The sequence below is a fragment of the Scyliorhinus torazame genome, chromosome 14 (assembly GCF_047496885.1).
Source record: "Scyliorhinus torazame isolate Kashiwa2021f chromosome 14, sScyTor2.1, whole genome shotgun sequence".
NCBI classification, from domain to species: Eukaryota; Metazoa; Chordata; class Chondrichthyes; order Carcharhiniformes; family Scyliorhinidae; genus Scyliorhinus; species Scyliorhinus torazame.
In genome coordinates, this window is record NC_092720.1 from 171189438 (window position 1) to 171213704 (window position 24267).

The following is a 24267-nucleotide window of genomic DNA, read 5'->3' on the forward strand; positions in this document are numbered from 1 at the left end:
AAATCGGACCGTCCATACACTGCCTTCGAGGCAGGCGGCCGGCTATATCACTTCCTCAGGGTCCCCTTCGGCGTCACCAATGGGGTTTCGGTCTTCCAAAGGGAGATGGACCGAATGGTCGACCGGTAAGGCTTGCGGGCCACGTTTCAGTACCTGTACAATGTGACCATCTGTGGCCATGATCAGCAGGACCACGACGCCAATCTCGCTAAATTTCTCCGCACCGCCACTCTCCTCAACCTCACATATAGCAAGGAGAAGTGTGTGTTCCGTACAAACCGCCTAGCCATCCTCGGCTACGTGATCCAGAACGGAGTTCTGGGGCCCGATCCCGACCGCATGCGCCCCCTCATGGAGCTTCCCCTCCCCCACTGCCCCAAGGCCCTCAAACGCTGCCTGGGGTTCTTCTCATATTACGCGCAGTGGGTCCCAAACTATGTGGACAAGGCCCGCCCACTCATCCAGTCCACCCTTTCCCCCCTGACGGCCGAGGCTCAACGGGCCTTCGCCCGGATCAGAGCTGATATTGCCAAAGCTGGAATGCACGCTGTAGACGAGACACTTCCTTTCCAAGTAGAAAGCGACGCATTGGACGTCGTCCTTGCCGCCACCCTCAACCAGGCGGGCAGGCCCATGGTATTCTTTTCTCGCACCCTCGCCTCCGAAATTCGGCACTCATCCGTCGAAAAAGAGGCCCAGGCTATCGTTGAGGCTGTGCGGCATTGGAGGCATTACCTGGCCGGCAGGAGATTCACTCTCCTCACTGACCAACGGTCGGTAGCCTTCATGTTCAATAACACACAGCGGGGCAAGATCAAAAATGATAAAATCTTGCGGTGGAGAATCGAGCTCTCCACCTTTAATTACGAGATTAGGTACCGCCCTGGCAAACTCAACGAGCCCCCAGACGCCCTATCCCGAGGTACATGTGCCAGCGCACAAGTAGACCGACTACGGACCCTGCACGACAGCCTTTGTCACCCAGGGGTCACTCGGTTGTACCATTTCAATAAGGCATGAAATTTGCCCTATTCCGCCAAGGACTGCCAGGTCTGTGCGGAGTGCAAGCCGCGCTTCTACCGGCCGGACCGCGCGCACCTGGTGAAGGCCTCCCGCCACTTTGAACGCCTCAGTGTGGATTTCAAAGGCCCCCACCCCTCCTCCAATCGACACACATATTTCCTCAGTGTGATCGATGAATACTCCCGGTTTCCCTTCGCCATCCCATGCCCCGACATGACGTCAGCCACCATCATTAAAGCCCTTAATTCTATCTTCACTCTGTTCGCTTCATGAGTGATGAGCTACATCAGTTCCTGCTCAGCAGGGGTATCGCCTCAATGAGGAGGGCCGTCCAGCTGGCCCTACGGTCCAGAAATCTCCCAGCCTCCCGCTGGCAAGAGGTCCTCCCTTATGCACTACATTCCATTCGCTCATTACTCTGCACTGCTACTAACAGTACAGCACATGAACGTCTTTTGGCCTGCCCCAGGAAGTCCACATCCGGAGTATCGCTCCCAATGTGGCTCACAGCTCTGGGAACCGTGCTTCTCCGTAGACATGTGCGGCTCCACAAGGCGGATCCGTTGGTGGAAAGGGTGCACCTGCTCCACGCAAACCCACAGTACACCTACGTGGCGTTCCCCGACGGTCGCCAGGATACCGTCTCCCTCAGGGACCTGGCACCAGCAGGTTCCACCCCTACACCACTCCCGGCGCCCTCGGCGCCACCCTCCTCTCCCCCGCCATCCCCATCACCTTCCCCTAGGACCATCCGTCCTCCCCCTGCCCACCCCTGTTGATGAAGAGGATTTCGGCACGCTCCCGGAGTCAACTTCGACCACGACAGCACCAACATCGCTGTCATCACTTCGTCGATCCCAGAGGACGATCAAGGCGCCGGACCGGCTGTACCTCTGACCGGCCCACCGGATGACCAGAGACATTTTTTACTGCTCTGTAAATATTAAAGATTGCGAATTGTATACAGTTGTCCACCACACCCGCCGGACTCAACTTTAACAGGGGGTGAATGTGGTTAACCACTGTGTTCTGATATTAGAGGTTGTACGGTAGAACCTGTGCTACAGGTTCACCTGGGCCCCTGCCTGCTAGCTCCGCCCAGGAGGCGGGTTATAAATATGTGTGGCCTCCAGCTCGCAGCCATTTCGTCAGCTGCTGCAGGAGGCCACACATCTGATACTAATAAAGCCTCAGTTTGGATTCAACTTCGTCGCCAGTCAAATTGATCGTGCCTCAGTCTCTTGGTCAAGACTTTGGCGAGTATCTTTGCCTCTATGTTGAGCAGTGAAATGTGTCTGTACGATCCGCATTCCGTCAGGTCTTTGTCTTTGTTGGGTATCAGCGATATCGTGGCCTGTGTTATCGTAGGAGGCAGGGTGCCCCTCGCTGGCAAGGCTGCGAACCTATCCGTTAGGTGTGGGGCACTCCTTCAGTGCTGACCCTCTGACAGTGCTGGACACCACTTCATCTGACCACCATCCCATTGCCCAAATCCCTGGTCCCTGTTTTGTTTCCATTCTAACCCGAGTCTAAAACTGAACACACTGTAATAGTTCCTGAGGATTTACTGCTGTTTATCTGACTGTACATAGATAATAAAATGGTTTGTGAAAACTCCTAGTGACTGTAATATATTCAGTATGATTTCTCACGGACTGAAGCGGTGTCTTTTTCATCTTCAGGTTCTGTCAGTAGTGGCTCTTCAACAGGAGTTAGTGGCTCTTTGACAGGAAGTAAGTAAATTGGGAACATCCACATAAATGGACTAAATTTTAGCCCAGAATATTCCGGAATTGATCACGCCCTAAGCAGAGTCACAGTGTCCATCCAAATGTTATCAAGTCCGGTGGCAGGAGGGGGAAATGGGGAACAAGGATGCGAGGAGGGAGGGGGGGGGAAGAGGAGGGAGAAGAGGCAGGGGGTAGCACGAGGAGGCAAGGGGCAGTGTCATAGAATCCATATAATCCTACAGTGCAGAAGGAGGCCATTCGGAGCATCGAGTCTCTGAAAGAACACCCTACCTCGGCCTGCTCCTCCGCCCTAGTCACCCTAACCCCACTAAGGGGCAATTTACAATGGCCAGTCCACCTAACCTGCACATCTTTGGACTGTGGGAGGAAACCGGAGCACCCGGACGATACCTACACAGACACGGGGAGAACGTGCAAACTCCACACAGACAGTGACCCGAGGCCCGAATTGAACCCGGGTCCTTGGCGCTGACAGGCAGCAGTGCTAACCACTGTGCTACCTCCGAGTGTTGGGAGAGAGTGGGAGGGGACGGAAAGGGAAGTGAGGGTAGGTGAGGATGGAGGGGAGGGAAATGTGAGTGGAGGTCTGGTTGAGGGAAAAGAAGGTTGGGTGGGCAACTAAAGGGAGAGGCGGGGAGCGGTGGAGGCGACCTGACAAATGGGAGGTTGGGGGGAGTGACGAGTTACAGTTGGTGAGGGGAGTCAATGGACGGACAATAAGTGGGGATGGGATCAGAGGAGAATGGAGTCATTGCCCCTGTGCTTACTGATAGCAATGACATTAACATTGTCCCCAGCGCTGAGGAATTCTGCAGAGTCTCCCCTTCCTCTCCTGCTCGGCCAATACCCCCTTTTTCCATGCCGATTGGCTTTCTCCTGAAATCTCTGCCGTGGTGGAACGGGAGAAGGCGGGAAAGGTTTTCAGCCCTGCTGTTTTTGTGAGCGGTCCGCCATTTGTGGTGTCTGAGTTATCCGGGAGGGGGGGGGGGTGCACCGTGGCGGAAAGGGCAGCCCCAGCAGGTAGACTGGCCCGACACCCCACTCCGACAGGTCAATGTGACCGACTTCACACCGGAGTCACACGGCGCAGGCTGCAGGTCGGGGTTCTCCTCACGCTGACAGGAAGGGACCGTGACTGCTGTAACCTCAGTGCCTGGTGCACTGTGTCCTGGGCTTAACCCAAACACGCTGAGAGTGATTCTCTGTCGGCTGTGTTTGCTGACACCTTCTTGTCTTGTTCTATTCGTCAGGTTCTGAAATCAGCAAGTCAGCGCCCTCAGAGCACAAGGCAGACGGAGAGGGGGAAGCTGGCGATCCGTTAATGTCCGTAAGCACCTCCAGTTCAAACAGCAGTGTTGAGAATGTGCAGGAACCACTCGTTCAGCATCCGGAGACGGGTATACCCAGGGACCAGGCGACGGTGGAAAGGGGGTGATGGCACTCTGTCGCTATCACACATCCTATCTGAATTTCTCTGTCAATAATTTTAATCTCTTGGTGATTTGAGGTGGGTGCTGACCTGTTTGAAAGGTCACCTTGTGCTCGTGGACTGACCTGTGCTCTGCTGCTGTCAGTCCTGATCTACTGCTTCTACTGAGCATTTCTCATTGGACAATCTCCGCCATTTCCTGACCCGCCCAATCATGTGACTGTAGTAGTCACCACTAGCAGTATTATATGTTTTACGGTAAGACACATATACTAGGGGTACATGGGTAAATCCCTGCCTGCTGGCACCGCCCAGTAGGCGGTGTATAAATGTGTGAGCAGCTGGTAGCAGCTACAGGAGGCACAACATCTTTGCTCAACAAAGCCTCGATTATTCCACTACTCTCGTCTTTGTAGTAATTGATAGTGCATCAGTCACCTTCCCCAATGCCCTGAGCCACTCGCGGTCCGGTGGATCAGGGATCCTTTTCAGTAATTTTTTCGGCCTGTGATGGCCGCTTGTCATCTGAATTAGTGCCTCAGTGGCAGCGGCTCTCCTGGCTGGCTCACTGCGAGGTGTGGGGCGGCTATCTCACCTTAAAAATGGGTGATGGCTGGGCTGGGATTCTCAACAGTCTCGCCTTTAGAGTGACATGGGGAACTCTCAGCTGGGCCTATCCGAGGCTCCGTAACATCCCCACAAATGCAGGGTCAGGTCTCAGGCTTTATGCTGCAACTGGAGGATCGAACACCAAGTGGGACATTGGTACTGAGCAGCCCTGCTCGGGAGCTGTACACCCACTGATCCAGCAACCTAAGCTCCTGGCAGCGAGATGATTGTCAATAGATGCTGTACAGTTTATCCAAATTGTGTTAGTTCTGGTGGTGGGATAGCTTCGTGCTCGGGGCGGGGGGATGGGGTGAGGGGGGTGCAGCTTAAGACTCAGGGAGTATATAACCCTCAAGAGGGCAGCTGAAGGACATATGAAGGCTTTGGTGATTAAAGCTCAAAGCCGGGCTAATGTTCAGTGCAAGTTGAGGGGGTTAATGCTCAGAATGGGTAAATATTTAGTAGGGATAATACTCGGTTAATGCTTGAAGAGGGGTTCAGGCTCAATATGAAGGTTATTGCTCAGTGAGTGTTTTGGGGGGAGGAGGTGAGTGTTCCGGGGGGGGGTGGGGGGGGGAGTGTTCGGGGGAGGGGGGGAGGTGAGTGTTCGGGGGCGGGAGGTGAGTGTTCGGGGGTGGGGGGGAGATGAGTGTTCGGGTGAGGGGGGAGGTGAGTGTTCGGGTGGGGAGGTGAGTGTTCGGGTGCGGGGGTTGAGTGTTCAGGGGGAGGAGGTTAGTGTTCGGGGGGAGGGGGGAGTATTCGGAGGAGGGGGAGGTGAATGTTCGGGGGGAGGGGGAGGTGAATGTTCGGGGGGGGAGGTGAGTGAGTGTTGGGGGGGTGAGGGTTGGCAGTGAACATAGAACATTACAGCGCAGTGCAGGCCCTTCGGCCCTCGATGTTGCGCCGACCTGTGAAACCACTCTGAAGCCCATCTACACTATTTCCTTATCGTCCATATATCTATCCAATGACCATTTGAATGCCCTTAGTGTTGGCGAGTCCACTACTGTTGCAGGCAGGGCATTCCACACCCTTACTACTCTCTGAGTAAAGAACCTGCCTCTGACATCTGTCTTATATCTATCTCCCATCAATTTAAAGCTATGTCCCCTCGTGCTAGACATCACCATCCGAGGAAAAAGGCTCTCACTGTCCACCCTATCCAATCCTCTGATTATCTTGTATGCCTCAATTAAGTCACCTCTTAACCTTCTCTCTAACGAAAACAGCCTCAAGTCCCTCAGCCTTTCCTCATAAGATCGTCCCTCCATACCAGGCAACATTCAGGTAAATCTCCTCTGCACCCTTTCCAATGCTTTCACATCCTTCCTATAATGCGGCGACCAGAATTGCACGCAATACTCCAAATGCGGCCGCACCAGAGTTTTGTACAGCTGCAACATGACCTCATGGCTCTGAAACTCAATCCCTCTACCAATAAAAGCTAACACACTGTACGCCTTCTTAACAATTCTCTCAACCTGAGTGGCTGAAAGTTAGGAGGGGTTGAGTGTTGGGAGGAGGAATTCTTGGATAGAGTTTAATGTTTGGAGGTGTTTAATGGTCAGAAAGATGGTTAATGCTGGGAAAGGACACTATATTCAGGAACCTAACTATCATTTGTTTGTTTTATCCCAATCCTGTACAGTTTTCTTTATTTTGTAACTCAGATTATCTGTCCTCTATTCCTGTTCTTCCCTCTCTATTTTGTAATATGTGCAATACAAATAAAGATAACCTAATGATGACACAAATGAGTCCGAAAGAATCACTCGACACTCGGGTCTGCTCCAATCGTCAACTGTTTATTGATTTAACACCGGCGGGAGCAAGTCACTGGGCTCACCATGGCCTTCTCCACGAACAAAGACAATCCTCCAGTTTAATACAGTTACTCAGCCCAGCCTGGCTGGACACAATCCCATTATAATGTCTGTCGATTATATACATTGTATCTGGGTCCAATGAAATTAGTAATTTAAACATGATGGGGCTGTGTGATCATCTCCTGGACAGTGAGAGGCCCTCTCATAATGTTTACTGATGCCTTATCTGTATAAATGCCAGATCAGTCTGCTTTACACTGGTACAGACAGGCCAATTAGACAGTTTTCTAAAAATTAATAGTCCGCCCCAGTTGGACTTGATCAAATCCTTTGAGCTGTCAATTTTATATTGACCAGTGAAATTTACTTGAAGCAACATACCTTAAAAGATCACCTTTATACTGCTTTGTTCCTGAATTCAGCTCCTTATTAATGGGCTGTTCACCAGAGGCCCTGGAGCTCATACCAGCACTGCTGTGTCCTGTTGTGAATTCTCACTGCAGCAGGTTTAGTTGTGAAATCCTAGCCCTTTTCCCTCATTATGAAACAATCCATTTTAAATTCTTCAGACCTGTTGCTTGCTTGCTCCTAACACAGTGAAACAGTCTGTCTTCAGCCCAGGCCACGTGACGTCAGTGTACAGGGAAGGCGTGACCTGTTCTCTACCGACATTCCAGGCAGAAAAACTCTTGATTTTAAAAAAAAAATCTGCTCCTAGGTGTAGGAGTGTTTCCAAGGACTGAGTATTGAGCTGGCTTTTACGTGGGGTTCCTCCCACTTAGTAACAGCTCAGTTGAACACACAGACCTGCAGACACATTAACTCCGGTAAAACGGCTTTATCTTTCCAAGCTTGGTCCACGAACGTGGGAGAGGGATCTGCATAGATGCCAGATCAGTCTGCTTTACACTGGTACAGACAGGCCAATTATACAGTTTTCCAAAAATTAATAGCCCTCCCCAGTTGGACTTGATCCAATCCTTGGAGCTGTCAATTTTATATTGACCAGTGAAATTTACTTGAAGCAACATGATGACTGTGATCAGCTCATGATTTTGCCCCATCATGCCACTTGTTGTTTACTAGGATACTGTATCCATTTTAAAGTTGTTTTTCTGATATTCCCATCTTCGTTATCGCAGCCAGTTGCTGTCCACCTCATTGTTCATCTAGGGGCAGGATGCCAAAGTTGGTTCCTCTTTGCACCATGGATTGTCTGGGACAGGATGTTGGGGGCACTGATAAGAAGTGCTTACTGAGCTGACTGTGTTATTGCTGACCACACTACTTCTGTCTAATCCTGTTTGTCTCAAAAACATGGGCAGGTTAGCTAGCTTAAATCCCATCATGCATTGTGGCCAGTTTGTAGCACGAATTTGAATGCTTATCACTGCTATGTCCTAACAATACACGTTTAATGGTTAATAATGATTACTGGGTATACTTTTGATGATTTCAATACTCAATAAACTAACTTATATAGAACTATTCTAGTCTTATCCTAGCTATTCAGTTTTAAGGGGTCTCATCTCAGGACACTCCCTTTCAGTCCCCTCTCCACTTTTGGCCCTTGGCTATCCCAAGAATAGGCCATTAAATAGACATGCTGAATTTGTTGGATTCAGACCGAAGTGTAGAATGGTCAGTTTCTCTTTATCTAGGGGGCAACTGTCTTTCCGTCATTCCCTAATGCGGCGTCTGAGGTAACAGAGTGTAATAAAAAAGACGAGCAGTATAAACAGCTGCAGAATTACAACATTGTGCGATATAATGCGTATCCATGGATGGATATTGGTATTCAGTTCCCAATTCCATATTTTAGAGAAAAAGTTCTGTGATTTAAACAGTTCCTCAGCTTTCTCGGCGTGAGTGTTAATTAGCTCATGCTCCTTGTTCCAGAGGTGGTCAATCTGAGTCGCCTCTTTCTCCTGTCCTTCCCAGTCGACCCGGATGCGTGGAAGTCCTTTCTGGACGTATCGGTGAATTCGTTGATCATCATCAGTTCGCTCGAGGTCATCTGCGTCCACGATGGACACATCCCTGTATGGAGTCAGCTCAGGATGGCCAATGGTAATAGACTCAGATAAATTGATTAGAGCAACATTGTGCCCGGGCAATTCACACACAACGCCTCGCTTAGTATAGTTGCTATACGTCATAAATCTGGTTGTTTACTTCGACCGCTAATGTGCAGTTCTCGTATGAAGTGTAACACAGTAATCTTCCGTACTAATGGCTATCTCTGGGCACAACCAGTTATTTCCCCCTCCTTTGCAGACCCGGAGGTCGATGAAGTCTCCCCTACCTGACTTGTGGATTGCATGTTCAGGGGCATCCTTCAGTTTAACTAACACACTATTCCCAACCTGAAGAGGTTCATGAGTACTGTTCTCCCCTGCCCTGGGAATATGCAACATCATTCCCACTAGGAGGTTATCATTTGCAAAGAGAAGGAGATTGGTCAATGTCAATTCCCTTAGGCGTTCAGGAGCCTGGTGGGCTGTTCTGACCCAAGCCTTCAATTTATCATTGCTCACCAATTAGGTACTCGGTGTGCATCCAGCTGGAGTAGGTTGGCCTGGAGGCTTTGTAATAAGTGTGTTGCATACATATTACATGCCTGCACTCGGTAAATTTCCTTCGAGGTAGCATGCTATTAATTAACTCATTAATTGTTGTCTGATGTGGCTGCAACTGTTTAAGTTCCTTGCACACGAGCTGATATACTCGCTGACTAAGATCTGTAGGCATTCCGGCATCCTGGTATATGTCTTTAACTGCAGCTCTCATTTGCTATTTCGTAATCTCAATCTCTTCATTTATTTCTGCAATGTCGAGGGCGTTGACAGTGAATCTCCTGCCCCACATCCTCCAATCGCTAGTTGCACTATGTCTCTCTGTTGTCACTTAGTGTTTTCAATCCACTCCCCTCCAAAATCTCCCTCTCCAGGGCTACAAACAATCCCTGACCACAGCATTAGGCTGGTAAGTGTAAACTGGCGAGATTAACCATAACGTTCACATGTTCATATCCAGGTACTATCGTTACTAATTTGTCAGTGGGGGTCACAACTGACCCATGTCCCACAGTGTGGCTAGTGAGATACCCGTCACATTCGGGTCTGGGGTTTGTCCTTGGGCTTGTGGTTGTAACCGAGCCGGAGCTCACCGGTGTCACAGTGGTGGTTGGAGGCTTCTGCCTGGTCCCTACCCTTATCCGGTGGCGTCCTTGCTTCCTGCAATATCCCACCCGATTCTCGGGCTCCTGTGCTGCCTGGCTGCCTACTGTACTTCCCTGATACATGTCGTGTTAGGTACACTGGTCTAACACTGGCTGCAACTTGTGCAGCTTAGATCAGAATGATACTCCAGACCTTGAAGTTAGTTCAATCAAGTTTATTGAACTACCAGCACAGTTCTCTGAGTTCGACTCTCTGCTAACTTAAGTGTGGTTACTCTGTCTGACTGAACCAGACTAGCTCTTAGCCACGTGGTGGAGGTGTGAGATTGTAACAACACCCTTGACTGACTCTGTAGATGTTCATCAGTGGAAAGAGGCGGAGTGTGAGTCCCTCGTGTCTTTTATAGTCAGATCCCACCCCTGAGTGTCCTGCCTGCTTATTGGTCAGGTCCTGTTCTCTGTGTCCATTAGCTGCTTGTCTGTATATCATTATGTGTGTGTCTGCATATCATGACAATACAAAACTGTTCATCTATCACATATCATCTCATAATCTTTCGTACAATAAAGTGCCTGGCAGAGATCTACACAGTGAATCTCCAGACGGTCCCCTATAACTTTATATTTCACAACAGGGCGATTTGGGTCATTGAGGGCATTTAACGCTCTCTGATCGGTCATTTTAAAAAACAATGTTATCTTGCCTGGGGGCAAAGGTCCTGCATCGCAACTTTCCGTATCACCTGTAATTCCCTTGATTCTGGGTTCCCAACTGATATAGGGCCCAGGTATTTCGGAATTGCAAGTAATTTGTATAAGTTGCACCACAGGAACATATAGAGTCATGTTTGTGCATACATCCTGAGTCCTGTCATAATAAAAACCTAAACCGGATTTCCGGGTGCGGCTATGCAGAGCTAGGTCGCATATTCGGCAGCTCCTGCTTGGAACGGACTTTTGGGCTCTTTTACAGGGCCCCCACGGCATTTGTTTGACATTTCCCGGTGTGGGAAGAAGACTGCAACATTCCCCTGACAGTGTCCCCCAGGAATGGTATGTCTAATGGTTACCAGACCCGGCAGAAACAGTAAAAGATTTGGCCGTAACTGCAGGGGAGAGAGGGGCCTCTTCCAGCATGCAGGCAGGGGAAGGGCAAGCTTAAAGCTGCAAGCTGACTTGAGGGCCTCTATTAAAGGTGAATTCTAGCAGCAGAGGGAACAACTGTGAAGAGATCTACCAAGGCCATTGAAGAAGCGGGGACGAGGCTTCTGGTGGCGGCCATGGAGGAGTAGGTCGCGCATTCGGCAGCTCCCGTCTGGAACGGACTCTCAGACCTTTTTCAGGAATTTCCACAGACTTTTTGTGACAGGTTGGTGAAGCGAACACTGCCAAAAGGATTCCCTCTCGAGATTTCCGGTTGCGGCTATGTGGAGCTAAGTCGCACATTCGGCGGCTCCCGCAAAAACGGACTGTTGGTCTCGTTTCAGGGCCCGGCCCTGAAACGTCTTCGACGTTTCCCGGTGTGGGAAGGAGTTAATAATAGCTCCCCGTCAGTATATGGCTTTAACTAGGAGCAGGGCGACATAAAAGGTGGTGGTGGACCAGAAGAAGGGAGGGAAGAAGGACAAAATGGCGGCGGGCAGAGACCAGGCAGCGTGGATGCAGTGGGCGGAAGAGCAGCAGGAGGGTATCCAGCGCTGCCTCAGACAGATTAAAACGGATTTACTAGAGCCAATGAAGGCTTCTATTGATAAGCTGCTGGAGTCACAGACGGCCCAGGGGGTGGCAATCCGAGAGGCTCGACAAAAGATCTCTGACAATGAGGACGAGATCTTAGAACTGGCGGTAAAGGTGGAGGCGCACAAGGCGCTCCACAAGAAATGGCAGGAGCGGTTCGAGGAGATGGAGAATCGGTCGAGGCGGAAGAATCTGCGGATTCTGGGCCTCCCGGAGGGGCTGGAGGGGCCGGACATGGGGGCCTATGTGGTCACCATGTTGAACTCGCTGATGGGAGCGGGGTCCTTCCAGGGGCCCCTGGAGCTGGAAGGGGACCATAGAGTGTTGGCGAGGAGGCCCAAGGCTAACGAGCCTCCACAGGCGGTGCTGGTGCGGTTCCATCGGTTCGTCGATCGGGAGTGTGTGCTCAGGTGGGCCAAGAAGGAGAGGAGCAGCAGGTGGGAGAACGCGGAGGTTCGGATATATCAGGACTGGAGTGCGGAGGTGGCGAAGAGGAGGGCCGGGTACAATCGAGCGAAGGCGGTGCTGCACAGGAAGGGGGTGAAGTTTGGCATGTTGCAACCGGCGCGACTGTGGGTTACCTACAAGGATCGGCACCATTATTTTGAGTCTCCGGAGGAGGCGTGGGCCTTTGTTCAGGCCGAGAAGCTGGACACAGACTGAGGGTCGGGATGGGCGATTGGGGACTGCGGTGGATATGTTATGCCTATTTGTGGTTCCGGGGGGGGGGGGGCCTTTGCATTGTTTTGGGTTTCTTTTTCTCTGTGTTTTTCTCTTTCTGGTTGGGGAGGGAGGATGGGGCGGGTTGGGCACTGTTTTGGTTGGTGGCGGGGCCTGGTAGGTGGAGAGCGCGGGCTTTTTTCCTGCGCGAAGACTGGGGGGGCGGGGCCGGGGCGGGGAAGCGAGGATTGTTTCCCGCGCTTAGAACGGAGGGGGAGAGCCGGTGGATGGGGAGCGGGAGAGGAGGGTGTGCCACACAATGGGAGGAGTCGAAGGGGAGGCGGGAGTGGCCGGGGTCAGCAGGAGTCAACTGACTTGCGGAAGTGCAATGGGGGAGTAAACCAGCTAGGATGGGTCCTAGCCGGGGGGGGGGATCGAGTTGCTGCTGCTATGGTCAAGGAGGAGCTGGAGCGAGTGGGGGGGGTCAAGACGGGGGTATGTCGCTGTGGGGAACGGGCCGGATGTGGGGTGCGGGCGCGTGGCTGGCCGAGGAGGGGTCATGACTAGTTGGCGGGGGAGGGGGGCGGGTAGCCCCCTGACCCGGCTGATAACCTGGAATGTAAGGGGACAGAATGGGCCGGGTAAGCGGGCCCGCGTGTTCGCGCACCGGAAGGGGCTCAAGGCTGATGTGGTTATGCTCCAGGAGACACACCTGAAGGTGGCAGACCAGGTAAGACTGAGGAAAGGGTGGGTAGGTCAGGTGTTTCACTCGGGGCTAGATGCCAAAAATCGAGGGGTGGCGATCTTGGTGGGACAGAAGGTGTCATTCGAGGCGTCGAGCATTGTGGCAGATAATGGCGGTAGGTACGTAATGGTAAGTGGTAAGTTGCAGGGAGAGAGGGTGGTACTGGTCAATGTGTATGCTCCGAACTGGGACGATGCGGGTTTTACGCGGCGTATGTTGGGTCGGATCCCAGACTTGGAAGTGGGGGGCCTGATAATGGGGGGAGACTTTAACACGGTGTTTGATCCGGCACCGGATCTCTCCAGGTCTAGGATGGGTAGGAAGCTGGCGGCGGCTAGAATGTTGAGGGGATTTATGGACCAGATGGGAGGGGTGGACCCTTGGAGATTTGCAAGGTCGGGGGTTAGGGAATTTTCATTCTTCTCACATGTCCATGAGGTTTATTCTCGAATCGACTTTTTCATTTTGAGTAGGGCGCTGATAGCGAAAGTAGAGGATACCGAGTATTCGGCAATAGCCATTTCGGACCACGCCCCGCATTGGGTGGACTTGGAGATGGGGGAGGAGAGGGACCAGCACCCGCTGTGGTGCTTGGAGGTGGGGCTGTTGGCGGACGAGGAGGTGAGCGAGCTGGTCCGAGGAAGTATAGAGAGGTACTTGGAGACCAACGACAAAGGGGAGGTCCGAGTGGGGATGGTATGGGAGGCACTGAAGGCGGTGGTGAGGGGAGAGCTGATCTCTATTAGGGCCTACAAGGAGCGGGGGGAGAGGGAGAGGCTGGTGGGGGAGATGGTGAGGGTAGACAGGAGGTATGCGGAAGAGCCTGAGGAAGGATTGTTGAGGAAGAGGCGCAGCCTCCAGGCCGAATTCGACTTGGTGACCACCAGGAAGGCGGAGGTGCAGTGGAGGAAGGCCCAGGGGGCGGTTTATGAGTATGGGGAAAAGGCAAGCCGGATGCTGGCGCATCAGCTTCGGAAGCGGGATGCTGCTAGGGAGATCGGGGGAGTTAAGGACAGGGGAGGGAGCGTGGTGCGGAGTGGGGTTGGCATCAATGGGGTCTTCAGGGACTTCTACGAGGAATTGTACCGATCCGAGCCCCAAACGGGAGGAGGGAGGGATGGGCAGTTTCCTGGACCAATTGAGGTTTCCAAAGGTGGAAGAGGGACTGGTGGCGGGACTGGGGGCCCCGATTGGGCTGGAGGAGCTGATCAAAGGGATAGGAAGCATGCAGGCGGGGAAGGCACCAGGGCCGGACAGTTTCCCAGTCGAATTCTATAAAAAATATATGGACCTGTTGGGCCCGCTGTTAGTTAGGACCTTTAATGAGGCAAGAGAGGGGGGGCTTTACCCCCGACGATGTCCCGGACACTGATCTCCTTGATCCTGAAGCGGGGCAAGGATCCTCTGCAATGTGGGTCTTACAGACCGATTTCCTTGCTAAATGTAGATGCCAAGGTGCTGGCGAAGGTCTTAGCCACGAGGATTGAGGATTGTGTGCTGCAGATCATCCATGAAGACCAGACGGGGTTTGTGAAGGGGAGACAGTTGAACGCGAATGTGCGGAGGCTTTTGAACGTTATCATGATGCCGGCGAGGGAGGGGGAGGCGGAGATAGTGGTGGTGATGGACGCTGAGAAAGCCTTCGATCGGGTAGAGTGGGGGTACCTGTGGGAGGGGCTGAAGAGGTTCGGGTTTGGGGAGGGGTTTGTCAGGTGGGTTAGGCTGTTGTATGAGGTCCCGATGGCGAGTGTGGCCACACATAGGAGGAGGTCCAAGTATTTTCGGTTGCACCGAGGGACGAGACAGGGGTGTCCCCTGTCCCCCCTGCTCTTCGCACTGGCGATTGAACCCCTGGCTATGGCACTGAGAGAGTCGAGGAACTGGAGGGGGTTGGTGCGGGGTGGGGAGGAGCATAGGGTGTCGCTCTATGCGGACGACCTGCTGCTGTATGTGGCGGACCCGGTGGGAGGAATGCCAGAGGTAATGAGGATGCTTAGGGAATTCGGGGACTTTTCGGGGTACAAGCTCAATATGGGGAAGAGCGAGCTGTTTGTAGTTCAGCTAGGGGACCAGGAGAGGGGGATTGACGAGCTCCCACTGCAAAGGGCGGAGAGGAGTTTCAGATATTTGGGGGTCCAGGTGGCCAGGAGCTGGGGAGCCCTGCATAGGCTTAACTTTACAAGGCTGGTGGAGCAAATGGAGGAGGAGTTCAAGAGGTGGGACGCGTTGCCGCTGTCCTTGGCGGGTAGGGTGCAGTCAATCAAAATGACGGTGCTCCCAAGGTTTTTGTTCCTGTTCCAGTGCCTCCCTGTGTTTATCCCGAAGGCTTTTTTCAGGCGGGTTAACAGGAGTATAATGGGGTTTGTGTGGGCGCGAGGGACTCCGAAGGTGAGAAGGGTGTTCCTGGAGTGGAGTAGAGATAGGGGGGGGGCTGGCGCTGCCCAACCTCTGTGGGTACTACTGGGCCGCCAATGCGACAATGGTGTGCAAGTGGGTGATGGAGGGGGAGGGGGCTGCATGGAAGAGGCTGGAGACGGCGTCCTGTGTGGGTACAAATCTGGGGGCGCTGGCAACGGCACCGCTGCCGCTCCCTCCAAGGAGGTATACCACGAGCCCGGTGGTGGCGGCCCTCAAAATTTGGGGGCAGTGGAGGCGGCATAGGGGGGAGGTTGGGGCCTCGGCGTGGACCCCATTACGGGGGAACCACCGGTTCACCCCAGGAAGAACAGGTGGAGGATTTTCGGGGTGGCACAGGGCAGGGATACGAAAGTTGGGGGATCTGTTTGTGGACGGGACGTTCGCGCGCTTGGGTCAGCTGGAGGAGATACGGGCTCCCCCCGGGGAACACTTTCAGGTACTTACAGGTAAGGGCGTTTGCCAGACGGCAGGTGGTGGAATTCCCGCGGCTACTGCCACACACAGTACAGGATAGGGTGCTCTCGGGGGGGTGGGTGGGTGTGGGGAAGATCTCGGAAACCTACCAGGTGATGCAGGAGGAGGAGGAGACCTCAGTGACGGAGTTGATAGGTAAGTGGGAGGAGGAGTTGGGAGAGGAGATCGAAGAGGGGACGTGGGCAGATGCCCTAGGGAGGGTGAATTCTTCCTCTTTGTGCGCGAGGCTCAGCCTCATACAGTTTAAGGTGCTGCACAGGGCACACATGACCGGGACAAGGATGAGCAGGTTCTTTGGGGGTGAGGACAAGTGTGTTAGGTGCTCAGGGAGCCCAGCAAATCACACCCATATGTTCTGGGCATGCCCAGCACTGGAGGAATTTTGGAAGGACGTAGCGAGGACGGTGTCGAGGGTGGTAGGATCCAGGGTCAGACAGGGCTGGGGGCTCGCAATATTTGGGGTGGCAGAGGAGCTGGGAGTGCAGGAGGCGAAAGAGGCCGGAATTCTGACCTTTGCGTCCCTGGTAGCCCGGCAAAGGATTCTCCTTCAGTGGAAAGATACGAGGCCCCCAAGCGTGGAATCCGGGATCAGCGATATGGCAGGGGTCATTAAATTGGAGAGGGTGAAATTCGCCTTGAGAGGGTCGGTACAAGGGTTCTTTAGGCAGTGGCAACCATTCTTAGACTTTCTGGCAGAACGATAGACATTGGTCAATGGCAGCAGCAGCTTGGGGGGGGGGGTGGGGTTTACTTTAGTTTTGTTTATGTTACACTGGAGGGTCTGAGGGGGTGTATACACCTGTTGTGTTAAGACGGGGTGTTAATGTTAATTTATTGTTTATGTACAGGGGGGAGGGGTTTGGGGGGTTGCTTTTTTAGATTGTGTTTTGTACTTAACCCTGTTGGGTTCTTTTTTCTTTCTCACTTTGTTATTGATATTTTATGAAAACCTTTAATAAAAATTTTTTTTTTTTTTAAAAACCTAAACCACACCTTCCCCTTAAGTCTCTCATAACATTTACAGCATCCCGACGCACCCGTGTGACATTAGTATACATGCAATCATTGTTTTTTTGTCAGCGATGTCCGGCTCCTTCTGTGTCCATGGTGAGGTCGATGTCGGTGGGTGTTTTGCGGCCCACATCGGCGATCTTCACGACCCACGCTGGCCGACGTTCGTGACCCATAACAGCCGACCTTCACGACCTACGCCAACCAACCTTCACGACCCTTTGTGTCCATGGCGAGGAGGTCGATGTCGATGGTTGCAACCAGAGATGAAGTGGGGCCCCAAAGTGTGCTCGCAATAGAATCCTGTGCTTCCAGCGCTCAGTTACCGTGCTTTTGTCCCATATCCTGAGCCACAATGGTGGCCCATCTACTAATCCAGATAATTCCTTTTCCAATGCCATGGCTACCCCCTGCTCCTTGGGTTCACTGACCCATCAATGGGTTCTCTCAATCCTTGTGACTATGGGACTACTCATGAGGGTATGGTCTCAACAGCGTCCAGTGCCACCACCGCGGACTGGGTTTCTCGTCTTTTTTAAAAAATATATTTTTGTTAACCCCCCCCCCCGTCACAAAATAACGCAAATTCTCCCGGAGCAAGATATATACATGGCAAGATGGTATATTTACATAGCTTTATACACTGGCTCTTGGCCGCGCGTACCGTTTCCCCCCACCCTCAATGCTATCTCCCGCTCGTCCATCCCCTCAAACAGTCTCTCGTTCCCCCTCCCCCGCCCCAAGGTTGCTGCTGCTACTGATCGACCTTCTTCTAACGCTCCGCGAGATATTCTAGGAACGGTTGACACCGCCTGTAAAACCCCTGCGCAGACCCTCTCAAAGCAAACTTGATTCTCTCCAATTTTATGAACCCCGCCATGTCATTTATCCAGGCCTCCAGGCTAGGGGTCTTCGCCTCCTTCCACAATAGTAAGACCCTTCGCCGGGCTACTAGGGACACAAAGGCCAGAATTCCGGACTCTTTCGCCTCCTGCACTCCCGGCTCAGCCACTACTCCAAATATTGCTAGCCCCCAGCTTGGCTTGACCCGGACTTTCACCACCTGGGATATTACTCCCGCCACCCCTCTCCAGAACCCCTCCAATGCCGGGCATGACCATAACATATGGGCATGGTTCGCCTGGGCTGCCTGAACATCTTTCACATCTATCCTCTACCCCAAAGAACCTACTCAGCCTCGCCCTCGTCAAATGCGCTCTGTGAACCACCTTAAATTGTATCAGACTGAGCCTGGCATATGAGGAGGAGGTGTTAACCCTACACAGGGCATCAGCCCATAGCCCTTCCTCAATCTCCTCCCCCAGCTCCTCCTCCCATTTACCTTTCAGTTCTTCTACTAGCGCTTATCCCTCTTCTTTCATCTCTTGGTATATTTCCGACACCTTGCCGTCCCCGACCCATACCCCCGAGATCACCCTATCTTGAACTTCTTGTGCCGGGAGCAACGGAAATTCCCTCACCTGTCGCCTCACAAAAGCCCTCACCTGCATATATCTAAATGCATTTCCCGGGGGTAACTCAAATTTCTTCTCCAGTGCCCCTAGGCTCGCAAATGTCCCGTCAATGAACAGGTCCCCATTCTTCTTATCCCCGCCCGATGCCAGCCTTGGAAGCCCCCGTCCATCTTCCCCGGGACAAACCGGTGGTTACCCCTGATCGGGGACCACACCGATGCTCCCATTGCACCCCTGTGTCTTCTCCACTGGCCCCAGATCTTTAGTGTTGCCGCCACCACCAGGCTTGTGGTGTATTTTGTCGGCGAGAGCGGCAGCGGTGCTGTTACCAACGCCCCCAGGCTCGTTCCTTTACAGGACGCCATCTCCATCCTCTTCCATGCAGTCCCCTCTCCCTCCATAACCCACTTACGGATCATCGCCACATTTGCTGTCCAGTAGTAACTCTCTAGGTTTGGCAAAGCCAACCCTCCTCGGTCCCTTTTGCGTTCCAAGAACCCTCTCCTAACCCTCGGGGTCTTATTTGCCCACACAGACCCCATAATACTCCTACCTACTCTCTTGAAAAAGCCCTTGGTGATCACGATGGGGAGGCACTGAAACACGAACAAAAACCTCGGAAGGACCACCATTTTGACCGACTGCACCCTACCCGCCAGCGAGAGCGGGAGCATGTCCCATCTTTTAAAATCCTCCTCCATTTGCTCCACCACCCTCGTCAAATTCAGTTTATGTAGGGCCCCCAACTTCTGGTTATCCGAAAACTCCTCTCCGCCCTCCTCAGCGGTAGGTCCCCTATCCCTTTTTCTTGGTCCCCTGCCTGTAATACAAAAAGCTCACTCTTCTCTACATTAAGCTTGTAGCCCGAGAACTCTCCAAACTCCTTCAGAGTCTGCATGACCTCCACCATCTCCTCCATTGGGTCCGCCACGTATAGCAGCAGGTCATCCGCATATAGCGATACCCGATGCTCCTCTCCCCCGCGGACTATCCCCCTCCATTTCTGAGACTCCCTAAGTGATATGGCCAAGGGTTCAATCGCCAATGCAAACAACAGGGAGGACAGGGGGCACCCCTGTCTCGTCCCTCGGTACAGCCAAAAGTACTCCAACCTCCGCCGGTTTGTCACTACGCTCGCCACCGGGGCGCTGTAAAGGAGCTTAACCCATCTAATAAACCCTCCCCCGAACCCAAACCTGCGCAATACCTCCCAGAGGTACTCCCACTCTACTCGGTCAAAGGCTTTTTCCACGTCCATAGCTGCCACTATCTCCGCCTCTCCCTCCTCCGATGTCATCGTTATCACGTTTAAGAGCCGTCGCACATTGGTATTTAACTGCCTGCCCTTTATGAATCCCGTTTGGTCCTCGTGAATCACCCCCGGGACACAGTCCTCAATCTTAGTGGCCAGTACCTTCGCCAATAGCTTAGCATCCACTTTGAGGAGCGAAATCGGCCTGTACGATCCACATTGCAGTGGATCCTTGTCTCGCTTTAGAATCAGGGAGATTGTCGCCTTCGACATTGTCTGGGGCAGGGTTCCCTCCTCTCTTGCCTCGTTGAAGGTCCTCACTGGTAGCGGGGCCAGCAGGTCCACATATTATCTATAGAATTCCACCGGGAACCCGTCCGGCCCCGGGGCCTTCCCCTCCTGCATGCTCCCCAAACCCTTACTCAACTCCTCCAGCCCAATTGGTGCCCCCAAACCAACCGCCTCCTGCTCCTCCACCCTCGGGAACCCCAGCTGGTCCAGGAATCGCCTCATCCCCCCTTCCCCCCCGGGGGCTGGGATTTGTACAGCTCTTCATAGAAGTCCTTAAATACCTTATCTATTTTCGTTGCACTTCGAACCGTAGCTCCCCTTCCATCTTTGATTCCCCCTATTTCCCTCGCTGCCGCCCTCTTACGGAGCTGGTGCGCCAGCATCCGACTAGCCTTTTCCCCGTACTCGTAAGTCGCCCTTGCGACTTCCTCCACTGTGCCTCTGCCTTGCCCGTGGTCAGCAGGTCAAACTCCGCCTGGAGCCGTCGCCTTTCCCCAAGTAATCTTTCCTCCGGGGCCTCTGCGTATCTCCTGTCCACCCGCAAAATCTCCCCCACTAGCCTCTCCCTTTCCATTCCCTCTATCTTCTCCCTATGAGTCTCGTCTCTTAAGGCACATATTTGTCCAGCAAGGATTACTGCATCGGGTCCCTCCCATCAAACCCCTAATCCCTTTTTATCCTTCATGAGTTTGACCATTACCCTATCCCCTGGTGTTGGTAGTTTTGGGGTATCCTTTCCAGTCATTTTGGTCCAATCTCTATGCTGTTGCTGTGCAATAACCTGACCCTTAAGGACATGCAGGCGGTTCACCAGATCTTTCATATATCGGAGTGCAGTTCCTTTGCTTATCTCGAGTTCCGTCCCTCCCGTTATCACCTCCGGGAGGCGCATTGCTCTTCCTGGCATTAACTCAAAAGGGGTTAGACCCGTTCCCCGGGCGGGGGTTGATCTTTGTCACAACAATATTGCGGGCAAGGCCCGTACCCAATTATTCCCATCCTGCAGTATGGCTTTGGCAAGGCTGTTTTTTAAGGTTCAGTTCATCCACTCTACCATTCCCGAGCTTTGAGGATGGGATGGGATGTTGAACCTTTGCTGGACGCCAAAAAACCCACAAGCCTCCCTCATGACTTTCCCAGTGAAATGTGCACCTTGGTCAGAATCCAGTTGGAGGCCCCCCCCCCTTGGTATTATTTCATTAGCCAATATCAAAGCCACGGTGCTAGCGGTGGCGCCCTTACACGGAAAAGCTTCCACCCACCGGGTGAATTGATCTACAACCACCAAACAGTATGCTTTACCCTGTATCCGAGGCAATGGCCCAGTAAAATCGGGTTGCAAATTTCCCCCTGGTCCCTTGGGCCGGAGCTGACTTCCCATTTTTATCTTGCAAGGACGGCCTGGTTCCACCAGGGCGCACTGTATGCATCGCTGGCAGAATTCGGCCACATCCCTGTCCATTCCCTTCACCACCAACATTCCTTCAATAGTTTGATCCTATTGTCTCTCCCTGTGCGCGCTTGTACATGGTCAATGTCTAACAGGGATTGTTGCACGGCCTCGGGGGCTATTATCTTTCCCTCTCTCCTCCATATTCCGTTATGGCCTATCTTTCCCTGTTATTTTTCCACCTCACTTTTTCCTCCACTAGTGCTTGTTCTTGCATCTGCCTTACATCAGTATCGCAATTATTTGTGGCCTTCATGGCTGCATTTCCTGGAGGCTGCATCCCCACCCGTTCCTGCTCTAATAGGTCTTTTGCTGCCTGATTAGCCCAACTATTACCTTGCTGTGCATGATTCTCAATTTTTCGATGGGCTTGGACCTTAATCACGGCTGCTTCTAAGGGCTGTCGGGTGGCCAGGATCAAGTCCTTGATTAAATTCTCATGCTGTATGCGTCCTCAATCTCAATAGCACAAGCCTCAATCTCGCTAATACCAAAGAAAGACAAAGACCCGACTGAATGCTGTTCATACAGACCCATCTCACTAAACGTAGACGGCAAAATACAGGCCAAGATCCTAGCCAAAAAGCTGGAGAACTGCGTTCCAGAGGAGGTCGCAGAGGACCAGACGGGCTTTGTCAAAGGTAGACAGCTAACATCGAACATCAGGCACCTGCTCAACGTGATCATGATCCCATCTGGAGAGAGAACCCCTGAGGTGATTGGACGCAGAAAAAGCCGTTCGACAGAGTCAAGTGCATTACCTCATAGAGGTACTGGAGTGGTTCGGACTTGGAACAGGGTTCACCTCCTGGGTAATGCTCCTGTACAACACTCCCATGGCGAGCGTACGGACAAACAACACCAACAGCCAGTACTTCCAGCTACACCCTTGCCTTTGCCTCCCTGATCGGCCGCCGTAGAATCCTGTTCGGCTGGCGGTCAGCAGCACCACCTAAAGCTGCAGACTGGCTGTTCGACCTGTCGGAGTTTCTCCAAATTCGCTATCCATGGGCCGAAAGATGGCTTCCTCAAAACATGGGAGCCATTCACCCGGCTGTTCCGGGACATGTTTGTGCCAACACATAAATAAATAAGCAGCCAGGAGCTAGGGACAAGTAGCCAAGACAAGATAGAAGAGAGGGAGGGGGGGGGGGGGGGGAGCCAGAAGGGTAGCCAAACCCAGCAGTAAAGTAAATGGGGTAGCAGAGAGAAGGGGGGGGGGGGGGGGGAGAGGGGGGGGGCAGGGAGGGAGGAGGGCAGGGAGGAGAACAATAGAGGGGAGCCAGAAGGAAGAAGAGGACACAAACTGGGAGGAGAGCACAGGGGAAGACAGCGACCACATAACCATAGCAAGGCGAGAGAAAGTAAGAAGAAACAGGAAGAAGGAATGACCAACGGCAGGTGCTGATCCAACCGTACGGAAAAATGTAAATAGCATTAGGGGCACCACCCGGGTGCCACCTCCACCCTCTTTTGTTTTTAAAAAGGAAAGAGAAGAAAGGTGGGGGGTGGACCCTCTTTGCTGTAACGTGTTTTCTGCGTCTTTTGTGTTTTATTTTTCTGTGCGTATATTTGTAATAATATCATGTGCAAAACCAGTAAAAACATTTTTTTTAAAAAAATCCAGCTATTGGAGCTGAGTGGTTCCCAGGGATCTGTTCTCCTGCAATCAACTCACCTTCACTATCCATTACAGCCCATGCTGTACGGGGCTCTCCTCCTCTATACTTCCTTGCTCCATCCACATCTACGTTGCTCATTCCCTCTCCCACTAGTAGCTCTTCTGCAAAGCCTCCACTAGTGTCCTCCTCTACTTCCACAACGCATTCATGCTCCGTTCCTTGTATCGTTAACCCGATTGTGGGATTTTCCCTCATATCTTTACAAATTTCCACATGTCTGTCCCCAGGTAACAATATTAGCTTCCTACTTTGGGCGCCGACTATCCGAGACATCCTTCAGTCTTCCAGCCTCTCAGATTTGAACAATGGTGTGAGGGCTAAGGGGGATTATCTTACCCGTCAGTGTGATGGGTTCGGATGCATTTATTGCCCATGAGGCGCACGCCAAAGCCGGCACACATCGATGCATGCCTGTGGCTACCGCATCCATTTGGGCGGAGTAATAACCTCGGTATTAATTTATCCCCATGCCTCTGGGCTACTACAGCGGCCTGGATTCCACTATCCTCATGGCAGAAGATGTGGAATGGTTTACTGAGCTCCGGCAACCACAGGGCGGGCACCTTCATCATTGCTTTCTTTAGATTGGAAAAAAGCTGCACCTCCTCCTCCCCCCACTTTATTTTGTCTTTGCTAATCCTTCCCCATTTGCTAAACCTTGTCGAGGTTTTGCAAGGGTTGTTTACCCTCCCACTAGATTTTAAATTATGCCAACTATTGCTGCACTATTAAAAGTATACAAATAAATTCTGAAATTCTCGAAGCTACTGCAAATCTTGTTCCAATTGCAGTTACCTAGAAAGTAAAACACAAAAGATTCATTCTGCTTGGGGCAAAATGTAACCCATTAGTCTGGAATATCTGATAATTCAAACTTAAATTTCTCAATTCCTGTAAAAAAATAGCATCTTCAGCTGTTAACAGGCAAGGGTTAATTCTCTGCTGTTTGAAAAGGTTTTCAACTGGACATCATTACATCACCACCCTCCTTTGTTTGACTTAACCAGAAACACGATGAGGACCTTCATTAATCTCTACTTTATAACCATTTTTTCTCTTCAAAATTTGTTTCCTTTCTTCCCCGTTGTATTAGTTGTGTCAGGAATAATTATTTTTTTCAACCTGATCCGAATTTTTAACACAAGATCAATCCAACACAGGTCAGCCATAATCATTTCAGATATCCCAAACTCCAATCAATCCTATTAAATTAAAATGGTCTCATTCTTACATATGTGAATTTATATCCAGAT

General features: G+C 52.1%; 1 protein-coding gene across 1 annotated transcript in view; it reads left to right on the top strand.

Annotated features, from left to right (window-relative positions):
• LOC140389076 (uncharacterized) overlaps positions 1–24267 on the top strand; it is a 114687-nt gene that overhangs the window by 38815 nt on the left and 51605 nt on the right. The window contains exons 6-9 of the mRNA XM_072473237.1: positions 2706–2756; positions 4025–4206; positions 8300–8432; positions 8538–8708. Of these exons, the coding sequence (XP_072329338.1) occupies positions 2706–2756; positions 4025–4206; positions 8300–8432; positions 8538–8708 (537 nt within the window). The remainder of the gene's footprint in view (positions 1–2705; positions 2757–4024; positions 4207–8299; positions 8433–8537; positions 8709–24267) is intronic.